The sequence below is a fragment of the Trifolium pratense genome, linkage group LG6, assembly GCF_020283565.1.
Source record: "Trifolium pratense cultivar HEN17-A07 linkage group LG6, ARS_RC_1.1, whole genome shotgun sequence".
Lineage (NCBI taxonomy): Eukaryota > Viridiplantae > Streptophyta > Magnoliopsida > Fabales > Fabaceae > Trifolium > Trifolium pratense.
Window position 1 is genome coordinate 14,632,201 of NC_060064.1, and position 22,261 is coordinate 14,654,461.

The 22,261-nt window shown below is 34.8% G+C and overlaps 2 protein-coding genes, 1 long non-coding RNA gene and 4 other non-coding genes across 21 annotated transcripts; 3 read left to right on the forward strand and 4 right to left on the reverse strand.

The window, feature by feature from the left end:
* Positions 1-1,589: 1,589 nt before the first annotated feature.
* On the forward strand, positions 1,590-6,031 carry LOC123890659 (pentatricopeptide repeat-containing protein At4g33990). Of its 13 annotated transcripts, XM_045940312.1 has the most exons (4): positions 1,598-4,293; positions 4,364-4,637; positions 5,712-5,903; positions 5,978-6,031. In XM_045940312.1, the coding sequence occupies exon 1, from the start codon at positions 1,795-1,797 to the stop codon at positions 4,216-4,218; it is 2,424 nt and encodes an 807-aa protein (XP_045796268.1). In that variant the 5' UTR covers positions 1,598-1,794; the 3' UTR covers positions 4,219-4,293; positions 4,364-4,637; positions 5,712-5,903; positions 5,978-6,031. The 13 variants fall into 13 exon arrangements, with proteins under 13 accessions (XP_045796265.1, XP_045796268.1, XP_045796259.1 ...); XM_045940309.1 differs by having other exon boundaries at positions 1,590-4,293; positions 4,381-4,637; positions 5,712-6,031; XM_045940303.1 differs by having other exon boundaries at positions 1,598-4,637.
* Positions 6,032-8,860: 2,829 nt separating this feature from the next.
* Positions 8,861-14,989, forward strand: LOC123889443. Of its 3 annotated transcripts, none has more exons than XR_006802557.1 (6): positions 8,861-9,036; positions 10,134-12,214; positions 12,293-12,392; positions 13,565-13,753; positions 13,853-13,979; positions 14,859-14,989. It is a non-coding gene; the product is annotated as an uncharacterized LOC123889443 (long non-coding RNA). The 3 variants fall into 3 exon arrangements; XR_006802559.1 differs by having other exon boundaries at positions 13,584-13,753; XR_006802558.1 differs by lacking the exon at positions 8,861-9,036 and having other exon boundaries at positions 11,334-12,052; positions 12,138-12,214.
* LOC123893376 lies at positions 9,271-9,493 on the reverse strand. The gene has a single exon (XR_006803477.1). It is a non-coding gene; the product is annotated as a small nucleolar RNA U3 (small nucleolar RNA).
* On the reverse strand, positions 11,262-11,485 carry LOC123893373. The gene has a single exon (XR_006803474.1). It is a non-coding gene; the product is annotated as a small nucleolar RNA U3 (small nucleolar RNA).
* On the forward strand, positions 12,724-12,874 carry LOC123893404. The gene has a single exon (XR_006803500.1). It is a non-coding gene; the product is annotated as a U4 spliceosomal RNA (small nuclear RNA).
* Positions 14,719-17,784, reverse strand: LOC123889441 (receptor-like kinase TMK4). The gene is made up of 2 exons (XM_045938780.1): positions 16,281-17,784; positions 14,719-15,929 (listed from the first exon to the last, which is right to left on the reverse strand). Exons 1-2 carry the CDS (start codon positions 17,746-17,748, stop codon positions 14,764-14,766), a joined length of 2,634 nt encoding a protein of 877 aa, XP_045794736.1. The 5' UTR covers positions 17,749-17,784; the 3' UTR covers positions 14,719-14,763.
* A 2,487-nt stretch (positions 17,785-20,271) lies between these two features.
* On the reverse strand, positions 20,272-20,495 carry LOC123893375. The gene has a single exon (XR_006803476.1). It is a non-coding gene; the product is annotated as a small nucleolar RNA U3 (small nucleolar RNA).
* Positions 20,496-22,261: the final 1,766 nt, after the last annotated feature.

Sequence of the window (22,261 nt, forward strand, 5' to 3'; positions counted from 1 at the left end):
TAGATTTTTACTTTGTTTGTTTTTAGTCAGCGTGGATTGATACTCTTCTTATTATGACAGTAATCTCGTGCATTTGCGAGGCTATCAACCAATTCCTAAGTTCTACAAGTATGCAACTTTGATTCAAGACATATAAAGAATTTAATCCACCAAGATTGATTGTTCCATCTTTCTCATATTTTTCGGGAAGGCAACAATTGTGTTGATTTTTTGGCTAAATTAGGTGTTACTTCTAGTGATGAGTTTCTAATTCTTAGAATTTTTTCTTTCGTTTTTCTTTCTTTTTTTTTTTTTTTTTGACTTTGCTTCGAAAATAAATAAAATAATGTCATGCATAGAAGTTAAAATATCAACGAAAAATATGTATATGAACAAAAAAAATGTGGCCTTTTTGTATTAAAATGAGTTGTTTTATTGGTTTGTCTCATACCAAACTCAACGTAATAGATTTGAAAATTAAAGAAATATAGTTTTGTATAATATAAGAAAGAATAGCACCCAGCTCAAATATACCCTTTTTTTACAATGAAATTTATCAATCACACATTTTGAGTCCAATTCAAAATCAACAAATACTCAATTTAAAGGAATTATACTTTGTAGGCACCACATATTGCTCCCAGTTTCCTCCAAATTTTTTTTTTTTTTTTGCCCCTTTAATACAATTTGGATTTCATGTTCCAAACCAAGGCAATTCGTATATGATAGATTTGAAAATAAAAGGAAATTAAAAAAAAGAATAGCACATAGTTCAAAAATATATCCTCCATTTGACTATCAAATTATAAATTACATATTTGGAGTCCTATTCAAAATCAGTATACTCAATTTAAATGAATTTTACTTTTTAGGCTCCACGTATTAATCCCAGTCCCCAATTTTTTTTCCCTCTTTGATACAATTCATATTCCACATTTCAAACTAAGTCAATTTGTAGTTTTGGATTTCGTATTATATACTGCTACAGTTTGAAAAGTAAATTCAAAATCAGTTTGAATTCTACATTACAAACCAGAATATGTTCAAAACCTGCATTTTCTTTTTGCAGGTTTTTTGGTACATTGCAGGTTTTGATTTTTACCTAGATTTTTATCAATGTGTTTATTTATTTGTACTTATATGGCTGATATTGTATTAGCCAACTAACCTCCCCATGTTCAATTCAACATAATGCAAAGTCATTATATTTTGGCAAGAACTTTTTTTCCATTTTTATCTTTAATAATGCAAATCCCAATCCCAATCCCTACATTATTAAGTTGAATAAAAAAAATAAAGATTTACTTTAGTTTCTTATAATTTTCTCTTTATGTTCAATTTAATTTTTCTTCGCCGTAGAATAGGCTCATCCCATGAGCCTAACTCAGTTGGCAGAGAAGGAATATTGCATTATATATGTAGGGGGTCGGAATTCGAACTCCGATCATGCCACTTATCCACTTTAAGGTGCAATTTCTAATCACTAGACTACTTGACAAAAAATTTAAAAAAAGAAAAAGAAAGAAGCTCAAAATACCTAGAAAAAAAAAAAGAAGAGGCTCAAAATATGAACATTATTACTTTGGGCTTTTTACAAATTAAACGGTGTTAAGGGGGTGTAGGTGTAACTAGAATGATGAGGGTGTAAGTAGCCGTTTTCTTTTCTTTTCCTTTCTTCTCTGCTTATCGTACTTCCCGGAAAACATCGCCGGAAAGTCTCCCTAAATCACTGTTCTCTCCAAACCTAGCTGCCGCGATAGGTCTATTCCGCCGCCTTTTCTCCGATTTCCGGCCACCAACGCCACAACAAATTCTATGCTTCCTATACTCAAATCAGTTTCTAAGCTTTCCTCATTGCATCGATGTCTCCACCATTGTTTTTCATCAGCTACAACTTCCCTACAAAAAGACGCAGATTTCACTTCTTTATTCAACTCATGCGTAAACATTAACGCTACAAAGAAGCTTCACGCTCTTCTAATCGTGTTTGGAAAATCACAAAACGTTGTTCTATCTACAAAGCTTATTAATTTGTATGTTACTCTTGGAGATATTTCATTATCTCGTTCTACTTTTAATCACATTCATAAAAAGAATATATTTTCATGGAATTCAATTATTGCTGCTTATGTTCGATTTGGGAAATACAATGAAGCTATGAATTGTGTTAATGAATTGTTTTCTATGTGTAGTGGTAATTTACGACCCGATTTTTATACTTTTCCTCCTATATTGAAAGCTTGTGTGCATCTTGTTGATGGGAAGAAAGTACATTGTTGTGTTTTTAAGATGGGTTTTGAGAATGATGTATTTGTTGCTGCTTCGTTGATTCATTTGTATTCGAGGTTTGGTGTTTTAAATGTTGCACATAAGGTGTTTGTTGATATGCCGGTGAAAGATGTGGGTTCTTGGAATGCCATGATTTCGGGGTTTTGTCAGAATGGGAATGCGGCAGGGGCGTTAGGTGTTTTGAATAGTATGAAAGTTGAGGGGGTGAAGATGGATACGGTTACTGTGTCGAGTATACTTCCTGTTTGTGCACAGTCGGATGATATTGTTAATGGGGTGTTGATTCATTTGCATGTGTTGAAGCATGGGTTGGATGCTGATGTTTTTGTTTCCAATGCTTTGATTAATATGTATTCAAAGTTTGGTAGGTTGCAGGATGCACAAAGGGTTTTTGATGACATGGAAGTGAGGGATTTGGTATCATGGAATTCTATAATTGCTGCATATGAGCAGAATAATGATCCAAATACTGCACTTAGGTTCTTTAAAGGGATGCAACTTGTTGGAATACGGCCTGATTTGTTGACGGTTGTGAGTTTGACGTCAATTTTCGGTCAGTTAAGTGATCAAAGGATTAGCAGATCTATTCATGGATTTGTTATACGGCGTGAATGGCTTGAGAAGGATGTTGTGATCGGCAATGCACTTGTGAATATGTACGCAAAATTGGGAGATATGAATTGTGCACATACAGTTTTTGACCAGCTTCCAAGAAAAGATACAATTTCATGGAACACATTGATCACAGGTTATGCTCAAAATGGTCTTGCAAGTGAGGCAATTGATGCTTACAACATGATGGAAGAGTGTATAAATATAATCCCAAACCAAGGGACTTGGGTGAGCATTATCCCAGCATATTCCCATGTTGGAGCTCTGCAACAAGGGATGAAAATTCATGGGAGACTAATAAAAAACTGTCTCTACTTGGATGTCTTTGTAGCTACCTGCCTAATTGACATGTATGGAAAATGTGGGAGGTTAGAGGATGCATTGTCCTTATTTTACGAAATTCCACAGGAAACTTCGGTTACTTGGAATGCCATAATATCTTCTCTTGGGATTCACGGGCACGGAGAAAAAGCTCTGCAACTTTTCAAAGATATGCTAGCCGAAAGGGTTAAGGCAGATCACATTACCTTTGTATCTTTGTTATCGGCGTGTAGTCATTCAGGTTTAATTGACGAGGGCCAAAAGTGCTTTGATATAATGCAGAAAGAGTATGGAATCAAGCCTAGTTTGAAACATTATGGCTGCATGGTGGATCTACTTGGCAGAGCTGGGTTTTTGGAAAAGGCTTATAAATTAGTGAGCAATATGCCTATGCAGCCAGATGCATCCATCTGGGGTGCTCTTCTCTCTGCTTGTAGAATACATGGAAATTCAGAATTGGCCACATTAGCTTTAGATCGCTTATTGGAAGTTGATTCGAAGAATGTTGGCTATTATGTTTTGTTGTCTAATATCTACGCAAATACCGGGAAATGGGAAGGAGTAGTTAAAGTAAGATCGTTGGCCAGAGATCGAGGATTGAGGAAAACACCCGGGTGGAGCTCTGTTGTAGTTGGCAGTAAAGCTGAAGTCTTTTATACTGGGAACCAAACTCATCCAAAATATACAGATATATATAAGGAATTAAAGGTTTTGAGTGCCAAAATGAAGAGCCTTGGCTATGTTCCGGACTATAGTTTTGTCTTGCAAGATGTTGAGGAGGATGAAAAAGAGCAGATTTTGAATAGTCACAGTGAGAGATTGGCCATTGCATTTGGAATTATCAGCACCCCACCAAGAAGTTCCATTAGGATATTTAAGAACTTGCGTGTTTGTGGCGATTGTCATAATGCAACCAAGTACATATCTAAAATTACTGAGAGGGAAATAGTTGTGAGGGACTCGAACCGTTTCCATCATTTTAAAGATGGGATTTGCTCATGTGGTGATTATTGGTAATAGTCACTAAATTATGGGAATTTGATAAGATTTTGCCTCAGTACAACAGATATGCATCGATCAAAAGACTCTGAGGTATTCTCAAACACTTTGGGCCTGTTTGGATTGACATATATAGAACTTATTTGAGCTTATCTATTGACAGAAGTGCTTATAGAACAGGTTGGGAGAAAACATCGTAAGATCTTATGAGCTCTCATAAACTATTTTTCATAAGCTTCTCTAACAAGCTTATGAATTTGGGCTTATGAATTGAAACACAGCTTTTGCAAATTGAAACATGGAGCTTCACGAACCTGGCCCGAGAAACTCTTGCGACTCGCGTTCTCTTCTGCCACTCTAGAATCACGAAACACCGCGACTTGCTCTCTCCCAGCGCCGTTCTTCATTTTCTTCACCCTTTCCACTCTTCAACTCAGGTATTTTAGATCAATTTTCTTACTGTATTTGTTGTTTTTTTTTCTTGTTGCTCGTATTTTCGATTTGCTGGCTGATCTTCTCCCTGTGTTTGATTTTGTGTTCATTATTTTTGCTGGCTGATCTTCGCCAATGTTCGATTTGCATTCACGTGTTGTAAGTTCTGTTTGTTCATGTTGCTTGTTGTGATTTTTGCTTGTTCACGTTGCCTGTGTTCGATTAGTAGTAACAACTAGCAAATTAAGAAGCTATTATATAGTTCTACCGAGTAATTAAGATGAAGTTATTATATGGTCTTTTGATTATTTACAATTTTTTTAGCTATTGCTCCTTTCCTTAAACATGAACTAGAAAATATGCATTAACCTGAAACTGAACTCTATTCTCATCTTAAAAAGTCCACAAACTTGACATACATAGCTAGCCTTGGTGGAATGGTAAGGGAAAATTGGTTACTATGTTGAAGATATTCTTCTCATAAACTTTTCTTGGTAATGTGATATGCTTGTTCATGATATCTAAGATGTCCCTAATTTTGTGAAAAAATTGAGGGCAATTGCATTGTTGAAAATTGGTTAATCTGTTGATGATTTGTATGCTTATTTGAATAGGCTTGCGTATGCTAGTTTGATTTCCATAACTGTGAAAAATCTAGAGCAATGCCAATTACATTGTTGAAAATTGGTTACTCTATTGAAAGCGTTGTTGCGTTGTGTTGCTGACCTGACCAGAGCCCAAACCCGAAAACGGAACAAAAAAAAAACCATTAATTGATATCCGACCCAGTTGAAACATATTTTTCAACCCGGCCCAGCTTAATCAAATATGTACCCAACCGTTTTTTTTTTTTTACAAAAACGGACAAAAAAAATACCAAAATTGTGATTATGTGTGGGCATGAACTTGTCTATAGTAAAAAGTACAAAAAATTGGCTATAATAAATTCTAACCATTTATTTATATATTATATCAAAGCCACAATTGGTTCAAGTTAGACCAAAAGAGTTGTTAGTACAAATAAGAATTCACTTTATTTTCATGTGATATGTTTTAAAATTTATGATTCTTGTCTCTAGTTTGGGCATGCAGCAACGTTAAAACACTTAGGGAGAGTTTGCCGCTCATTTGAGTTCCACAAAGGCTTGAGGGATTGGTCTCTACAGTTGCGCACAAAAAAAATTATGATTCTTGTTTGTGTGAGAAACTTTTTTTTTTTTTTTTGTAGTGTGCTATAATAGCCCTTGAGATGGCTTCCAACGATAATGAGGGTAAAATTATATTTTCATTTATTTTTCAGTTTGATGGTTAAAATATTTAGTAAATCAAATAGATTTTATTTCAGGAATATCCCTGAAGTTGCAAAGTTCAAAGACAATGTATTAGAAATTTACTTGAATTGGAGATCTTTTTAAGAATACTATAGCCTCTGGTCATGGTAAATGGACCATCTGGAGACCCATAAAAAGAAACTAAAGCAACTAATGAAGACCATGATTGGTGTGATGTTGAGGAGTTAGCTGGGCAAGGTATAGACCGAGTTGGATCATCTGCTACGCCAGTGTGTTCTCCTATCTTTCGTGTTTTTAATTCAACGCCTGAGATTGTAAAGAAAAAAAACTAGTCAGAAGAAAGAAACAACATGAGAGATCTAATGGCTGCAATTAATGCATAACGAGACAGCAGGAGAGGATCAATATGAGAGGATCTGAATTCGGTGTAGACATATCAAGTTCTTCTATTCAAAGGTCAAAAAGAAGAAGGAATGGATATGATAACAAGAAAGGTGATATTGGTTCTTGAATGTATGACTAATTTTATGGTGTAAATGAAAGTTTAATCAGTGAAAGTATTGGTACCAGTAATCTGACTTTATTTTACGTGATTTCATTATTATTTAGATGTTTTAAAACATATGTTTGCTTGTTTTTTAACATATATATTTTTTGGCATAGTTGATAATTTCCTATTTTTATATACTTGTATACATACTTTTTTATGATTATATGATGATGGTGAATGTTGAACCTTTTAATGTTAACCTTGATTTTAAATAATAATTTTGTATTATGGTTACCAGTGAATTTTTTATGGATAGATAGATGAAATGGTAAACCATTGAAAATTGGAGTTCAACTCTAGTCATAGCGTCTAACCTAACAATTTTGATATTTCTATCGGTTGGGTTAAGATTTGTGAACGATCCATAATTTTTTTATTGACTATTTTGTGATATATATATATATATATATATATATATATATATATATATATATATATATATATATATATATATATATATATAATGTTACTATACAATTTTATTTTACTACTTTTACTATATAATAACATCTCATTGATCACTCAACAAAAGGAATGGAATCGGGACATCATCATCCATACTTTATTTGATCAAAATATAGCAGAGTATTTTGAAAACGACAGTAATTCAACAAGTACCTACGGACAGATTGGTGTGGCAAGCTGAGAAAAATGGAAATTATTCAGTTAAGACGAGTGCGTATCATTTATGTGTTGACGAACTCATCGATACCTCTCATCTCAAGTGCCTCAGTTACTGGTTCGGCATATGGCGGCTGAATGTCCCTCCAAAGGTAAAAAATCCAGTGTAGAGAATATGTCGAGGATGCTTTCCAAATTGAGCTCGCCTGTGCGACAAAGGAGTCCTATGTCCACCAAATTGTGTTGTGTGTGACGATAATTATGAAGACACAGCTCATATCCTTTTTACTTGTCCTCTGTTAACGCAAGTATAGCGTGCAATTGGGTTGTGGAATAGTATCGAGGGAGCTGTGAACAACTCAAGTAATGTTACAGAAACTTTGTTCTTGTTATTGGAAAAAACTGAATGCACGGGAAAATGCAAGGATGATTGGTGTGATATGGAGTTTATGGAAGCACAGAAACCTCAAATTGTGGCAAAACAAAACAGAAACGTGTGCACAAATCCTAGACCAAGCGCTGCAGCTGCTTGGCAGATATAATCAGACATTCAGACCAAAGGCAGCAAAATCAAGCCCATATGACAGCAGGTGGAGAGGAAGGAGAAGCACATCTGTCCCGCCAGAAATCAAGTGGGAGAAGCCGGGAAGAGGAAGATATAAGTGCAATATCGACGCGTCGTTCTCGACTCAACGAAATCGTGTAGGCCTTGGCATATGTATAAGAGAGGATGAAGGTCGGTTTGTGCTTGCAAAGACTATGTGAATATCACCCTTGTGCAATGTCTATCTAGGAGAGGCTCTTGGTCTTTTTCATGCTATCATATGGGTGGGTATTCTAAGCTCCAACTAGAGAGGGTGAATTTTGCCATTGATTCGAAAACTGTGGTTGATCACTTTAAAAAAGGGGCAATGATATGACAGAATTTGGAGATATTTTGAAGGAATGTTGTAGTAGGTTGAATTTATATTTTGAAAACTCTCATCTAATATGAGACAAACAAATGCGATAGCTTGTGCTTCAGTAAGGGTAACCTCATATCTTTAGCTAACTCTAATGTATTTATTGATGTACCGACATGCATTCAATATTTAATTATGAATGAAATGTTATAAGCAACATTTTGTTAAAAAGATAACAATGAAATTGCCAAAATGCATCACAAAAAATTAAAAGAGAGAAAAAATAATTAAATGAAAGAAGAATTATTAAAGAGGAGAAAATTTTGAAATTTTAATTCTTATACTAAAAATTAAACAATATGAGAGCCATTTTATTAGTAGGGATTTAGATCATTTCCAAAAAAAATTCTCATATTTTATCTTCTATTGTTAATCCAAAGGTTGGTAAACTATAACATGACCAATGGGTACTATCAAGAAAAAGACGTCTTATGCTTTTGCCATTTTGATTAATTCGATGTGAATGTGTTCTCTTCCGAAAAAAAGAAGTCCTTTCATTATTATTCATCGTTAATAAAGCTAATAAATGGATTTTCTTTTTTAATTTTTTTTTTCTTCTTTGCCCCATAAAGATATTGAATAGAATGAACTATTTTTCTTTCCATTGAAATTTTGAAAATGAATGTTTAAATATCCCTCAAAAACAAGAGAAAAAAATTAGAGATTATACTTATTGATCAAATTATTTGATATAATAAAAATTAACCATTTCAACGTGGCAGTATCTCTACCACAGTCACAAGTTTTACAAAACAACTCCATACAATTTTTATTTTCTTTAGTAACCACTAACCACACAACTTTGTTGGAAATGGGTATTATGTATGCATTGATCATGTAATTAGAGACTAGAGTTATAGTTGAGGAAGGTTAGAGAACACAAACAATCTTCAATAAAGAGGCATCTAATCATAGAGTGGTCACCTGTGGAGCCCAAAGCCTAAGCATCTCGGATCAAAATTGTTGTTCATCATAGCAGGTAATGTACAACACATCTTACTCCTAACTTCAAAATTTTACTACACTTTGCTTTTACTTTTCCTTAGTTACTGAAAAAAGGTAGAAAAAAATTACTTAAAATTTATCCTTTGTTTTCATCTCTTGAAGCAAAACCATTCTTCTGTAAAAAAAAGTTCTTGTTGAGTCATTAATTTTTGTAGAAAATTTTTAAGTTTGTTGTATGTAAGATAAAATAAAAAAGGGGAGGGTTTTGAATCTGTAAGAACACCATGTGACCACCCAGATCAGATATTACTGATCCATAACGATCATCTACAGCACTGAGTGATATCTCAAATTGAGAATCATCCAAGCCATTAATCACGCTCTGATCACACGGTCGTAGTTCATCATCCAGATTTTTGTTCCTGTCTCCTTAGAAATCAAGGACACAATAGTACGATCCTATAGAACAGATCCTGTTCAAGTAAGGTCGTGTCTATTGCTCTCCGCGTCAGTTATATAAACGCTTGATTTTAGTTTAGTCTTAGCAATGTGGGACTAAAAGTTAGAACCATGCTTCTGTTGTAATTGATGTGAAACTCTCTTTTGAATTTATTTATAAAAAACACTTCTAACTCTCAAATTCATTCCAGCTTTATAACAAATTTGGTATGACTTAACACAAAATCCTTTGATTCTCATTAGATACATTGATTTCCTTGCTCAAAGACGAGAAAATGGATAAAGTAAACACTTTGAAAAGTCCTTAATATATTATGCTGTAGTCCATTAACACAGAAACATAAAATTACACTTGAGGTGGATTCTCAGCCATTTCAAGCTAGCAAAGCGCGCACGAATACACGGATAAGCTCTTTCAATCTAATTTGGATTATGTTATAACCTCTTTAATATTTAGAATTCAGTTGAAACCTTTTCATGATTGGTAAGATTTTAGAGATGCGCCTCTATATGCAGTGTAGATCAAGATTAGCCAAGGAACTTGGATTGAATAATACTATTGCTTTTATAGAACATGGTTTGACGAAAGACGGGTTAATACTTGAAACAAAACTGATCTTGAATATGAAATGTCATAATGCATCCCTTTGATTGGTATATTTCTGGTAGCAGAATGGACACAAATCAAGCCCGATATCTTATCTTGTGAGAGGAGAGGAGCATCTCATGTATGATCTCCCTTTTCTCAGCCAGAGAGACCACTTGTGTTTTGCATATCATTGCCTTCACAGTAGGCCAAAAGCGATCAATCATGAAATTACCAGCTTGTTTGTTGATTGCCTGAGAAACTTCCAGATGGTTAGAGTTGTACCTGTTGATCATCCCATCCACTCATACAGTTCATGAAGAATGATTCAGTCTTATAAAATGTGTCAAGAGCATCTTGATAAATGATAATTCTTCTTTCCATCATCTGAATAACAAGTCACAACTTCTCTTCACCTCAGTTTCCTATCAGGTCACAACAAATGTCACTCCCTCTTTTTCCTCTGCACCTTCTTCCTCAATGTCAACATCACTGTGTTCATGTCAAGAAGGCGATTCTCACAACCACTTGTTGCTGATGTTAATGTGTTGGGGCTGCCTGCATGCTTCCAATGTAACAGTGTGTGCGTGTGTGGAAGATAAATGAAAGGGAATTGGAAAAAAGAACTCAGTTAAGATATCCTATAATTAATAAGGAACCATGAAAGGGGAGACATAGTTGAGCATGGGCTTTGGTTGGCTAGATGGTGCTTAGTTGTAAAAACTGGCGACTTCTTCCAGGCCGTCCAGCAAACAAGAAACAAAAGCAGTAACATGTTTTCTTGTAATAGGCTCATAAGTTAGGAGGAATACTTAGAAATATTAAGATACTTAGAAATATTAAGATAGTAGTTAATACTTTTAGACAGCAAAACTGACAAATAGAGCTAGTAAAAGAGAACATGGCTCCGATATAACGGAAGCCATTTTAGAGTATCAGTGCTTCCTACAATCTTCAAAGGAGGCATTTTTTTATAGATAAATAAATGCATGTGATCACCTAGTCTTCTCCTTTGGAGCCCAAAGCCTAAGCATCTCGGATCAAAATTGTTGTTGTTGAACATAGCAGGTCGACAAGGTAATGTACTAACACATCTTACTCCCAACTTCAAAATTTTACTACACTTTGCTTTTATTTTAGTTACTTGAAAAAGAAAAAAAAAATCTTCAAAATTTTAAGTTGTTGTATGTAAGAGAACAAAAAAGAGGGGTTTGAATCTGTAAGAACACCGTGAGACCATCCAGGTCAGATATAACTGACCCGGAACAATCCTCTACAGCACAGAGATGATGTCTCAACTAGAGAACCATCCTAGCCGTTAATCACGCTCTGATCACACGGTCATAGTTCATCATCCAGATTTTTGTTCCTGTCTCCTTAGAAATCAAGGACACAGTAATACGATCCTATAGAACAGATCCTGTTCAAGTAAGGTCGTGTCTATTGCTCTTCGTGCTAGTTATATAAACACTTGATTTTGGTCGAGTCTTAGCAATGTGGGACTAAAACTTTGTTCAAGTAAGTTAGAACTATGCTTCTGTTCAAGTAAGTTAGAACCATGTTTAAATTGTTTTAGTATTGAATAGTAATAACTGAGGGGCAAGGCAAGGCACCTTATCTAGAATTCAGGACTTGTGGCAGTCGAAAATCATTTTAGAGATGCGCTTCTATATGCAGTGTAGATCAAGATTCAGTCATTCCATTGATAGGGTCACAGTCTTTAGTAAACAAATTAGCCAAGGAACTTATAAAATGTTTCAATGATAAGTCTTGTTTCTATCATCTGAATCACAACTTCCCTTCTCCTCAGTTCCCTCATTTGAGTACTCATATTTTGTTAACTTTTTTGTCCTAAGATGCAACATTTTTTGTGTTGGAAAGAGTCCTTTCTAAGGTACAATTTCTTATCTGTGCTTTGTTTCAATGATGTTGTGGACGTTTTAATCAAGTTGGTTTTCTTTCCGACACTTTCAGCTTGAGAACATCGCTCTTTACCTGATAGCAGGTAAGTATTTGCTCGCTAGCTTTTATGTACAATGCCAGTGTGGATAGGTCTGCATTTGATGTCAAAATATGGAACCTCTTGTAAGGACTATAAGATGAGACGACACAGAAGAGGAAAATCAGAAACTTTGTGTGCTCAATACATAAATACGGAGGAACTGAGGTCTGATGTTAATATTATATGTGACATGTCATTAACTTTAAAGATATTAACTAATGAAATTAAATGGTTAATTTTCAGGGTAACAATTGGCACTTGGAATGTTGCTGGAATAGTTCCATGTAATGATCTTGAAATTGAGGGTTGGCTTTGTATCCAAGAACCATCAGATCATTATTGGGTTAGTTGTTTCTTTCACTATGACGTCTTAATTGCTTGCGTTTTATAGTAATAGTTCTTGGTATGCAGAGAAGAACTAAAAGAAGAAATTGAATTCATTGATCAATTTGATAAAATGCAAAAACTCTTGTAAACTATACAGGGGAGTAGTTTATATACAAGGCTATCTCTAATCTAACTAAGCTAGTGTTTTTTTTTTTTACTAAATCTAACTAGTAATAATAGTAAGTCAATACAATTTTTTCACTGCAAAGATGTCCCACATCGCCAAGGTCATAAACAACATGTGTTTCAAGTTATTATATATAGCTGAGCTTAATACATTCATAAGCATCTTTGCGCTTGGGGCAATGACGCAGCTAATGAGGTTCTAACCGAGGCGCGTCTATTGCTGGTTGAAAACTATTTCCAAACCCCCTCTTAGGCTTGGGTTTATCCCTAGCCTTCGAGAATTTCTGGAAGGGCTCCCTTTGGGGTAAAGCCCTACAATTCAAGTTCAATTTTTTATTTAAGTCTTAATATGAAGTGTTATTTCATTCTTATGTCTTTCTATTAACAATTTTCAAGAGGTTGTTCCATTGCATGCTGGAAATGTATTGGGAGCCGAGGATAATAAACCAATCTCGAAATGGTGAAATTAAATCAATGATGATGAAATAAAAAAGAAAGAAGAACAAAAAAAGGGTTTAGAATCCGTAAGATCTTGTTGACAGTTTATAAACTACTAAAACAACCGATGTGGGACTATTTTGATGTTAATACTAGTTTTCTGAATATTCGTTTCTGAGTGCTAACCTCAGTCACACAACCTCTTATCAAAGTAACAGGATGGTAAGATCTTGTTGACAGTTTATTAACATATGTGCAATAATCGATGTTGTTGCAAAAACACTTGTAGGGGTTAGAACCATTGAGAAGCTGATAAGATAGAAAACTAGTTTACTAGGGCAGCTAGTCCTTTGGTTAGATGAGGATACATGCAGGTTAGAACCATTGACAAACATAGCATCATCCAAGTTTAGGGTAATAATAAGCCTATATATGAGAAACTATTGTTGAAAAAAATCATAACTATAGCAAGGTTCGTTTAGTATTTCTTTTTCTATAAGTATTTATGGACAAGTTAGAGTTATCTTATCTCTTGTTTTTATGTGTTCATAATTTGTTGTGAAGGACAAGTGTTTCCTATCAGGTCACAACAAATGCCCCTCCATCTTTTTCCTCCGCACCTTCTTCCTCAATGTCAAATAGCATGTGTGTTCGGCATATCTCAGAAAACCTTGCTTACCTCAAATCAATGACTTGGAGTCTTAGCGAATCGTGGCTCATCCCTTGGAGAGAGTGCCTATAATAAGCGTTAAGGTAATGTTGAAATAATGTTATTGGTGGTGCTACTGTATATAATTGTAATGTCGTTATAGTATGAAAAGATACCCTTGTAATATCTGTTTTCTTTTATAGTTGCACGATTAGAGCAAGTCTCCATTAGGCGAAACAGAGGTTAAGTTTCAGCTTACAAGGGATACATACACTTGAGAGGCTATACTGAGATCCATGACATACATACGTCAGTGAACAACTAAATGCTGTAAGACATTCTTTCATACTTATCACGGTTATGATTTATGATTATGAATTGGATTTTGTCTAAAAATCTCCGATAAAATTTTGATGTTAGAAGTAAGATTTAGGCATTATCTCTTATCCGACAAATCAGTCGTATTGCTCTTGTCTATAAATATTGTCCTTCATTTTTTGTATCACTCACCTCCTCTCCTCTAAATCATCTTCTTGCCGGTTCTTTTCTTAAGTTAGCGTATATGGTTGTATCTTTGATGATGAGGTGTGAATATGATATGTTGATCAGTCATATCCATACTCAGGCAGGCACCCTTGCGGTTCTTGGGACTGTCCTGTAAGTCATTTAATTAATTCTGGTCAGTAAAATTGATACCATTTTTTATTTTCCTTTCACATTTGACTTTGGTGGCATATAAAATTCAAACAATTGTTATATCCTTCTCTCTTCGTGTTGGTCTTGTTCCTAGCATTTCTCTACCAGAAATATTTGCATCTAGAATCAGAGCAAAAGCAATTTCTTTGTTATCAGACACACATTGGGTTAGTAATTGCTACACTGATTGTAATTTTGAAACATCGAAGCTCATAATGAATTGCTACACTGAAACTTCAAAGTTAAAGTCGTAAAGTCATGATAGTTATTAAATTTTGAATTGCAGAATATAAGATCTTCAAAGTCATTAGTAGTTAGAAATTAACAACTATATATATGAATTATGAACATGTTTTGAAGCTTAACCAGCGGATATGCTAAGTTGTACTCAAATACCATGATTACCATCAATATATGATTACATTACAGTCACATTTTCACTATGTCTTTCTGAATTTGTCTCTAGCAAATTGTTGGAAGACACATATGAAGTTTGTAATGATGACATTTCAGGAGAATATAAGAAAGGCTTTGGAGGACATGATATTGACTGAAGTGGTCCTTGCAACATTTCTATTACTCTACTCATTGATGGCCTATCTGATGGATTTGTTTGAATGCACCATAGACTTACCATGGTAATCTTTTTCACCATATCATTTTCTTCCTCGGAATTTGACAAACAACCCTCAAGGATGTTACCTTGTTCGAGATCCTTATAAATCCAGTCTGGAAAGTACATTTCAGACGTACATGAACTTCCAGTGTCATAATTCTTTCTTCCTCCAATCATTTCTAGAATTAACATACCATAACTGTATACATCAGACTTGTGAGAAACTTGACCAAACGTTCGGCTAAATACTTCTGGTGCTATGTATCCTATGGTTCCTCTTGTGCCTAGCATAGACACAATACTATTATTCCTTTGGCATATTTTAGCTAGTCCAAAATCAGAGATTTTTGGACAAAAATCTTCATCCAAAAGAATGTTTTGGGGTTTGATATCAAGATGCAAAATCCTTGAAATACATCCTTCATGCAAGTATTCTAGTCCCCGAGCAATGCCAATTGCAATTTTGTACATTGTGTTCCAATCCAAACTACAAATAGCATCAGAAAATCCACTTTTAAGGATAAAATTATCCAATGATCCTTTGGACATGAATTCATATATTAATGCTCTTTTGTTCTCATAGGAAAAACCCAAAAGTGAAACAATGTTCACATGTGAAGTTCTACTAATGCTAGCTACTTCATTTATGAATTCTTCTCCATTTCCCTTCGACTCGTTTATCACTTTCACCGCCACTTGACGTCCATCAGGTAAACTTGCTTTGTAAACAACACCATATCCTCCTTGACCTAATTTGTCCCGGAATGAGTTTGTCATTCTTTTCACTTCTGAATATCTATATTGCTTAATTGGCACTGACAAATTATAACTTTGCATGAAATCTTCCACATTGTAGTCAATAGATTTTGTTTTCTTGAAGAGCCACCTTTTTACTAAAATATGATACCTCTTGCGTTTACAAACCAACACAATAAGTATGACAAATGCAACACCAAACATCAAGGCCCCTGCATGTTTGCACATGAGAGAAGTAAATGGAATAATTAGTGAAGATTAAACAAGTTAAATCGTCAAGTCTAAATACAATACTGTTTATCTATTTCATAATTAAAAACTTCGCTAAGCATTAAGTGCTTCCACTAACAACAATGACAATTTACTCATCTAACTCTTCACTTATACTAGATAGTTTCCACTACCTATATTATATTTCACTAACATGAAATTAACACTTTAATCAACAATAAGCAAAAATCAACTTATGTGATCTATATAATATGATCTAGATACATCAATTATTGAATGAACTTAAAAGTAAAGTTTTGCTTATAATTAAGGATGGAGTAGTAGAAACATACCTGCAATCCAAAAAGGTTTAAGGTTTGCTGCTTTAGATGAACTTCCAGTTTGAGCATCACCTGCAGTGGTTGCGTTTTCACCTCCACCTTGTCTAGACATATTTTTCCCTAGCAAATTATTGCTCGTGATATTTAACTTAACCTTGGATGAAAATTTTGGAATAAATCCTGAAAGATTATTATTAGAAACATCAAGAAGTTGAAGTTGAGGCAAAGTTGTAAGACTTTGTGGTATTGGACCTGTCAAATTATTTCCAACAAGAGTCAAGTTCACCAAACTTGTTAAATTGGAAAATTTGGGAGAGATGGTTCCACTTCTACCATCAAGTAAAGTATTAACATAGGAGATCATAAAACTAACAATTTTCCCTCTTTCACACTTAATCTGTACTTGATTGGGCATCATCTGGAGCCACTGCCCTCCGGTACAAACATTGTTCCCTTGAGTTGCCAAATATTGAGGAGACCCAAGATCTTCAAAAATTTCATATAAAAGCGTAACCTGAGAATCACAAGGTCCAAAATCGCTTCGACAAAAGTTATTTGTTTCCAAAGTTGCGTTAACACCCTTGCGAAACTCAGGTAACGGTCCTTGTAGCCCATTTTGTTTCAAATTGATAATTTTCAAGCTAGGAAGAGAAAGTAATGAAGGTGGAACCAAACCAGTTAAAGTATTCGACTGAAGCTGCAAATCAGACAAATTAGTACATTTGGACATGTTTGGAATTTGACCGCTGAAACTGTTATCGTGAAGCCATGCTTGAGACAAATTGGTCATTGTTGATAGAATGTCAATTTTGCCCACAAACTCATTATTATCAAGCCGTAAATATCTTACTCCAGATTTCCCGAGAGACGCGGGTAGAACTCCTTTTATTTGGTTGTTAGAAAGAATCAAAGTTTGCAAATTTTGATACGAATTGAATATATTAGGATCAGAAAATGAGCCTATCATATTCGTAGCTTCGAAATCAAGAGTATGCAAAGAACCGGAGTAAGGTAAATAATTGGTAGGAAATTCCCAGTGGGAGAGATTCATGTTATTACTAAGGTTAAGAGCTCTGAGATCAGATAAGTATCGAAATGTATCGTCGGGGATGGACGTGAAGTTATTGTGACCAAGGGAAATAGTTTGGAGCAAGGCAAGGTTACTAAAATCGGGTAAAGGACCATTGAGTGAGTTGTTGTGGAGATCGATGTGAGTGAGATTAGTTAGAGTGTCGATATTCGAAGGGAGTGTGCCGGTGAGTGAATTTGATGAGAGGATGATGGAGATAACAGCTTGAGTAGTTGAGTTGCAAGTTATGCCTTTCCATTTGCAGTGGTGAATTTTGTTAGACCAGGTAGAGGGAGTATGAGTTAGTGATTGTAATAAATCGGACATGTAATTTTTTTCATTGTATTCTTGTGCATTAATAATAGTAGCTGTGGAAATTACTACTATTAGTAAGAGGGTAAATATGTTCATGATTGTTGTGATTTTGGTATTACTAACAGAGTAAGATTATCTAAAGAAGAAGAAAGGAAGAAGAGTTGTTTGTAGAGAAGAGATACAGTAGTGTGGAAATGATCCTCTCATCATCATGAGGCTGGCATGAGATAGGGGCAGACAATAGGGACCCAGAGGTGGACAAAAACCCACGCCAGTCAATGAGGTACCACTCCCACATGACTTTGTTTGCTTAAAAAAACAATATAGGGTTCGGTACAAGAAGAGCTACAAAACAAAGTTGTCATATATAAACGAACATCAATGAAAATAACAAAACAGACATCACTTAATAAATGTATATTTTTAATCTCATTTTTAAAAAGAAACTTTTCAACTTCTAGACTACCAGAAAAGTACAACAATTACTGGAATGTATATATCTCTAAATTAATTTGCCACTTGGGATAAGCAATTACAGTTTCACGTTCACTTTTGGTATGATTTTGAAATTAGGTAATGCTTTTGCTTTGGTTTGTTTAAGTTTTCATTCATGGACCTTGTGCATGATTTTAAAATTCAATCTGTTTGTTTACGAATCTAGAAATTTGATCTAAGGTCAGTTTGCTTAGTTGTTACGACGACCTTTGGATCTGAGGTTATATATAATATTGATTAAGTTAGTAAATAAAAAATGGTGATGTTAGATCTCTGATTTGTATATATATTTTTCAAACCACGTTTGTATATATTTTTATTACAATAAATAAAATAGGAGAAAGGATAGAGGATATAGGTTTCAATAAAAAAACAACACATTACTTAAGAAAATAACGTTTTTACCTAGAGAATATATAATAAGGACAAAACTTACATGCATTTCCATACATGCATTTCTTACTTTTCCACTCACAAAGAGGTGGTTATTTGTGTTTTTTCATTTTGAAAAAATAAAAGAAAATTATTTTTAATAAAAAAAATTACCTCTTTGTGAGAGGAAAAGTAAGAAATGCATGTATGGAAATGCATGTAAGTTTTGTCCATATAATAATATCTAATGAACTAAACTTCTAATATATAAAGCCGGATAGTTAATGTCGTATTATCTATCACTTATGAAGTTATGACATCTCTATAGTTTATAAAAACAACTTATAATGTGTCTTGGCTAAATGTCTCCAATCCATATTTTGCTTCCCCTTGGTGGAAAGATATTCGTGATTTAGAAACTTGTGTGGCTTCTAAAATTTGGGTGACGGAAGCGGTTACTTGTTCCCTTGGTAACGGTATGCTTACTCGATTTTGGAATGATGTGTGGATTGGGGATTCAACTTTATGTGCGAAGTTCCCTCGCTTGTTCTCCCTCTCCTTCCAAAAAGATGATTGTGTTAGCGAAGTGGTGGTTAGAAATGATGAGTTGTTGTCATGGAATTTGATTTGGAGAAGAAGACTTTTCCAATGGGAGGAGGAATCCCTTATGCAACTAGTGGCCTCACTCGATAGTGTTCGCCTCTCTCATGTTGAGGATAGGTGGCGGTGTACTTTTGACTCCAATGGGGGCTTCTCCGTTAAAAGTGCGTATGAGTCAATTTTTAAGGAGTTAGTGGGTGGCCCGCTTTTACCGCCATATCAAGCTTCTATATTTTGTTATAGAAGTAACTTATAGATAAGCACTTTGATAATTGCTTATGCTATAAGAGCTCAACTAAGTTGATTATCCAAACAAGTCCTTAACATGTCAGAAAACTAAATTGATGCGGTGTTTATGGCATAATTAATTGGACTGTGTTTTTATAAAGGCTTAATTGTAGTTTTCGTCTTCTTATTTTTATCATTTTACAGATTTAGTTCCCCTATTTTAAAATTGTCAGTTTTAGGGGGTGTATTGGATTGAGATTTTATGAGACAATTTTGGTAAAAAAAATCTTGATGATTTTATGAGATTTTGTTGTACTATATTGATTTTGTGAGATTTTAAAGACTTTTTTACAAGACTTTTTTACAATCAAGATTTTTAATACATGATTTGAATAGATTTTGAGAGATTTTTTTCAAAAGACTTTTTACGATCAAGGAGGAGACATAGTTGAGCAAGGGCTTTGGTTGGCTAGATGGTGCTTAGTTGTAAAAACTGGCGACTTCTTCCAGGCCGTCCAGCAAACAAGAAACAAAAGCAGTAACATGTTTTCTTGTAATTGGCTCATAAGTTAGGAGGAATACTTAGAAATATTAAGATACTTAGAAATATTAAGATAGTAGTTAATACTTTTAGACAGCAAAACTGAAAAATAGAGCTAGTAAAAGAGAACATGGCTCCGATATAATACGGAAGCCATTTTAGAGGATCAGTGCTTCCTACAATCTTCAAAGGAGGCATTTGTTTATAGATAAATAAATGCATGTGATCACCTAGTCTTCTCCTTTGGAGCCCAAAGCCTAAGCATCTCGGATCAAAATTGTTGTTGATCATAGCAGGTCGACAAGGTAATGTACTAACACATCTTACTCCCAACTTCAAAATTTTAAGTTGTTGTATGTAAGAGAACAAAAAAGAGGGGTTTGAATCTGTAAGAACACCATTAGACCATCCAGGTCAGATATAACTGACCCAGAACGATCCTCTACAGCACAGAGATGATGTCTCAACTAGAGAATCATCCTAGCCGTTAATCACGCTCTGATCACACGGTCGTAGTTCATCATCCAGATTTTTGTTCCTGTCTCCTTAGAAATCAAGGACACAGTAGTACGATCCTATAGAACAGATCCTGTTCAAGTAAGGTCGTGTCTATTGCTCTTCATGCTAGTTATATAAACACTTGATTTGGGTTGAGTCTTAGCGATGTGGGACTAAAACTTTGTTTCTGTTCTGGGTTCTTCTGATGTAAATTAAGGAACAATTGTTCTCCTTAGAGTCAAGAATACACAAGTCAGAATGTGATGTATTTTATTAAACAACTTTTTAGCTTGAATATTGAGTTGTAATTCCTGCAACCATGACTGACTGAGAGGCAATGCAGTTGGAGCCTTTCATGATTAGTAGGATTTTAGAGCTGAGACTCTTCATGAAGATAAAGGAAGTGACTCTCAACTTGGAACAGGTACATATAACAAGTTTAGAGCTGAGACTTGTTACATGCTAGAATTAGAGATTTAGTTGATAATGATGGAATGTCAAATTGGGACTTGCTTAATGGATGGTTGCCTGATAATATTTTAAAGAGGATTAATGCTATATTGACTCTTCATGAAGATAAAGGAAGTGACTCTCAGCTTGGAACAGGTACATATAACAAGTTTTCAATTGCCTCCATGTATGAAATTTTATGTGAATTCAATAAGCTTGATGATGAGCAAGTTTGGCTTGATATTTGGAAACTAAAGGTAACTGAAAGAAATAAGTATTTTATGTGGCTTGTGAAACATAATAGGTTGTGATTTTTGTGGTGAGGAAGAAACAAGCCTGCATGTGTTGAGAGATTGTGGACTAGCCATGGGGGGTTTGGTTGGCTATGACAGTTTCTTTGAAGGAAATTTAGATTCTTGGTTTCAAGTTAATATCATAGCTGACTCATAAATAGAGGGACACTTGCTTTGGAGAGATGTGTGGGCTACAACATGCCATTGCTTATGGTATTGGAGAAATATGGAGAACCACAATAATCATTTCATGCTCCCTACAAGTACTGCATTTCATATTTTTAGGCACGGAGAGTGAGAGGAGGTTTTTCCAAATTTTTAGGCACTTCTAGTGCATATGTGGCTGAGTTGTGGGGTGTGTTAGAAGGATTGAGATACACTTGGAGGTTGGGATTTCGTAAAGTGGAGCTCAGTGTCGACTCTGTCGCGGTTGTTAAAGTTATTAAGGAAGGAGGGACTGCTAGTAATATGGGTTACTCCAACAAGGAGATACATCGTCTTGTTTGCTTTGAGTGGGAGGTTAAGATCTCTCATTCTTATAGAGAAGTTAATCGGTGTGCAGATGTGTTGGCTAGTATGAGATACGCATTGGAAGGAAATATTGTTTTCTTTGAAGTTTGTCCGAACCAACTAGTACAACTAGTGATTTCTGATGCGTTAGGAGACTCCTCTCTCCGCTTGATTTCTTGTTAGTTGTCTTTCTTTTTTGGGCTTATGCCCTCCTTGTAATAAAAAAATGTTTCTTTTTATTATAAATGTGAGATATATTGTGGGTCCGGTGTGACTCATTTTAGAGTTTTTGATAAGTTATATGGATATTATAAATGTGAGATAAATGGGAGTCGTTTAAAGAACCCAAATGGGACAATGCCGAGATCCGTGCACGGGTATTATACTAGTAAAAATGAAAAGAAGATCAAGAAAATGAGACAATTTGGACAAGAACTAATGATAATGACCTTCAGGGGTCAACTAGACCTAGAAGAATGGAAATCTAATTTCTTTTTAACGGTGTGAGGAATTTGTGTACAAATCCACCTTAAAATATTCACACAAGATGTTTTCAGTGTGACCTTCATGCACAACAGCAAAAACCTAAAACCATGGAGACCTAATACCAATTCTTTCAATT

Coding starts and splice junctions, on each gene's coding strand:
- LOC123890659 (XM_045940309.1), top strand. CDS start 1,795: ATGCTTCCTATACTCAAATCAGTTTCTAAGCTTTCCTCATTGCATCGA.
- LOC123889441 (XM_045938780.1), bottom strand. CDS start 17,748: ATGAACATATTTACCCTCTTACTAATAGTAGTAATTTCCACAGCTACT. Junction 15,930..16,280: donor TAAACCTTTTTGGATTGCAG/GTATGTTTCTAC, acceptor GCAAACATGCAG/GGGCCTTGATGTTTGGTGTT.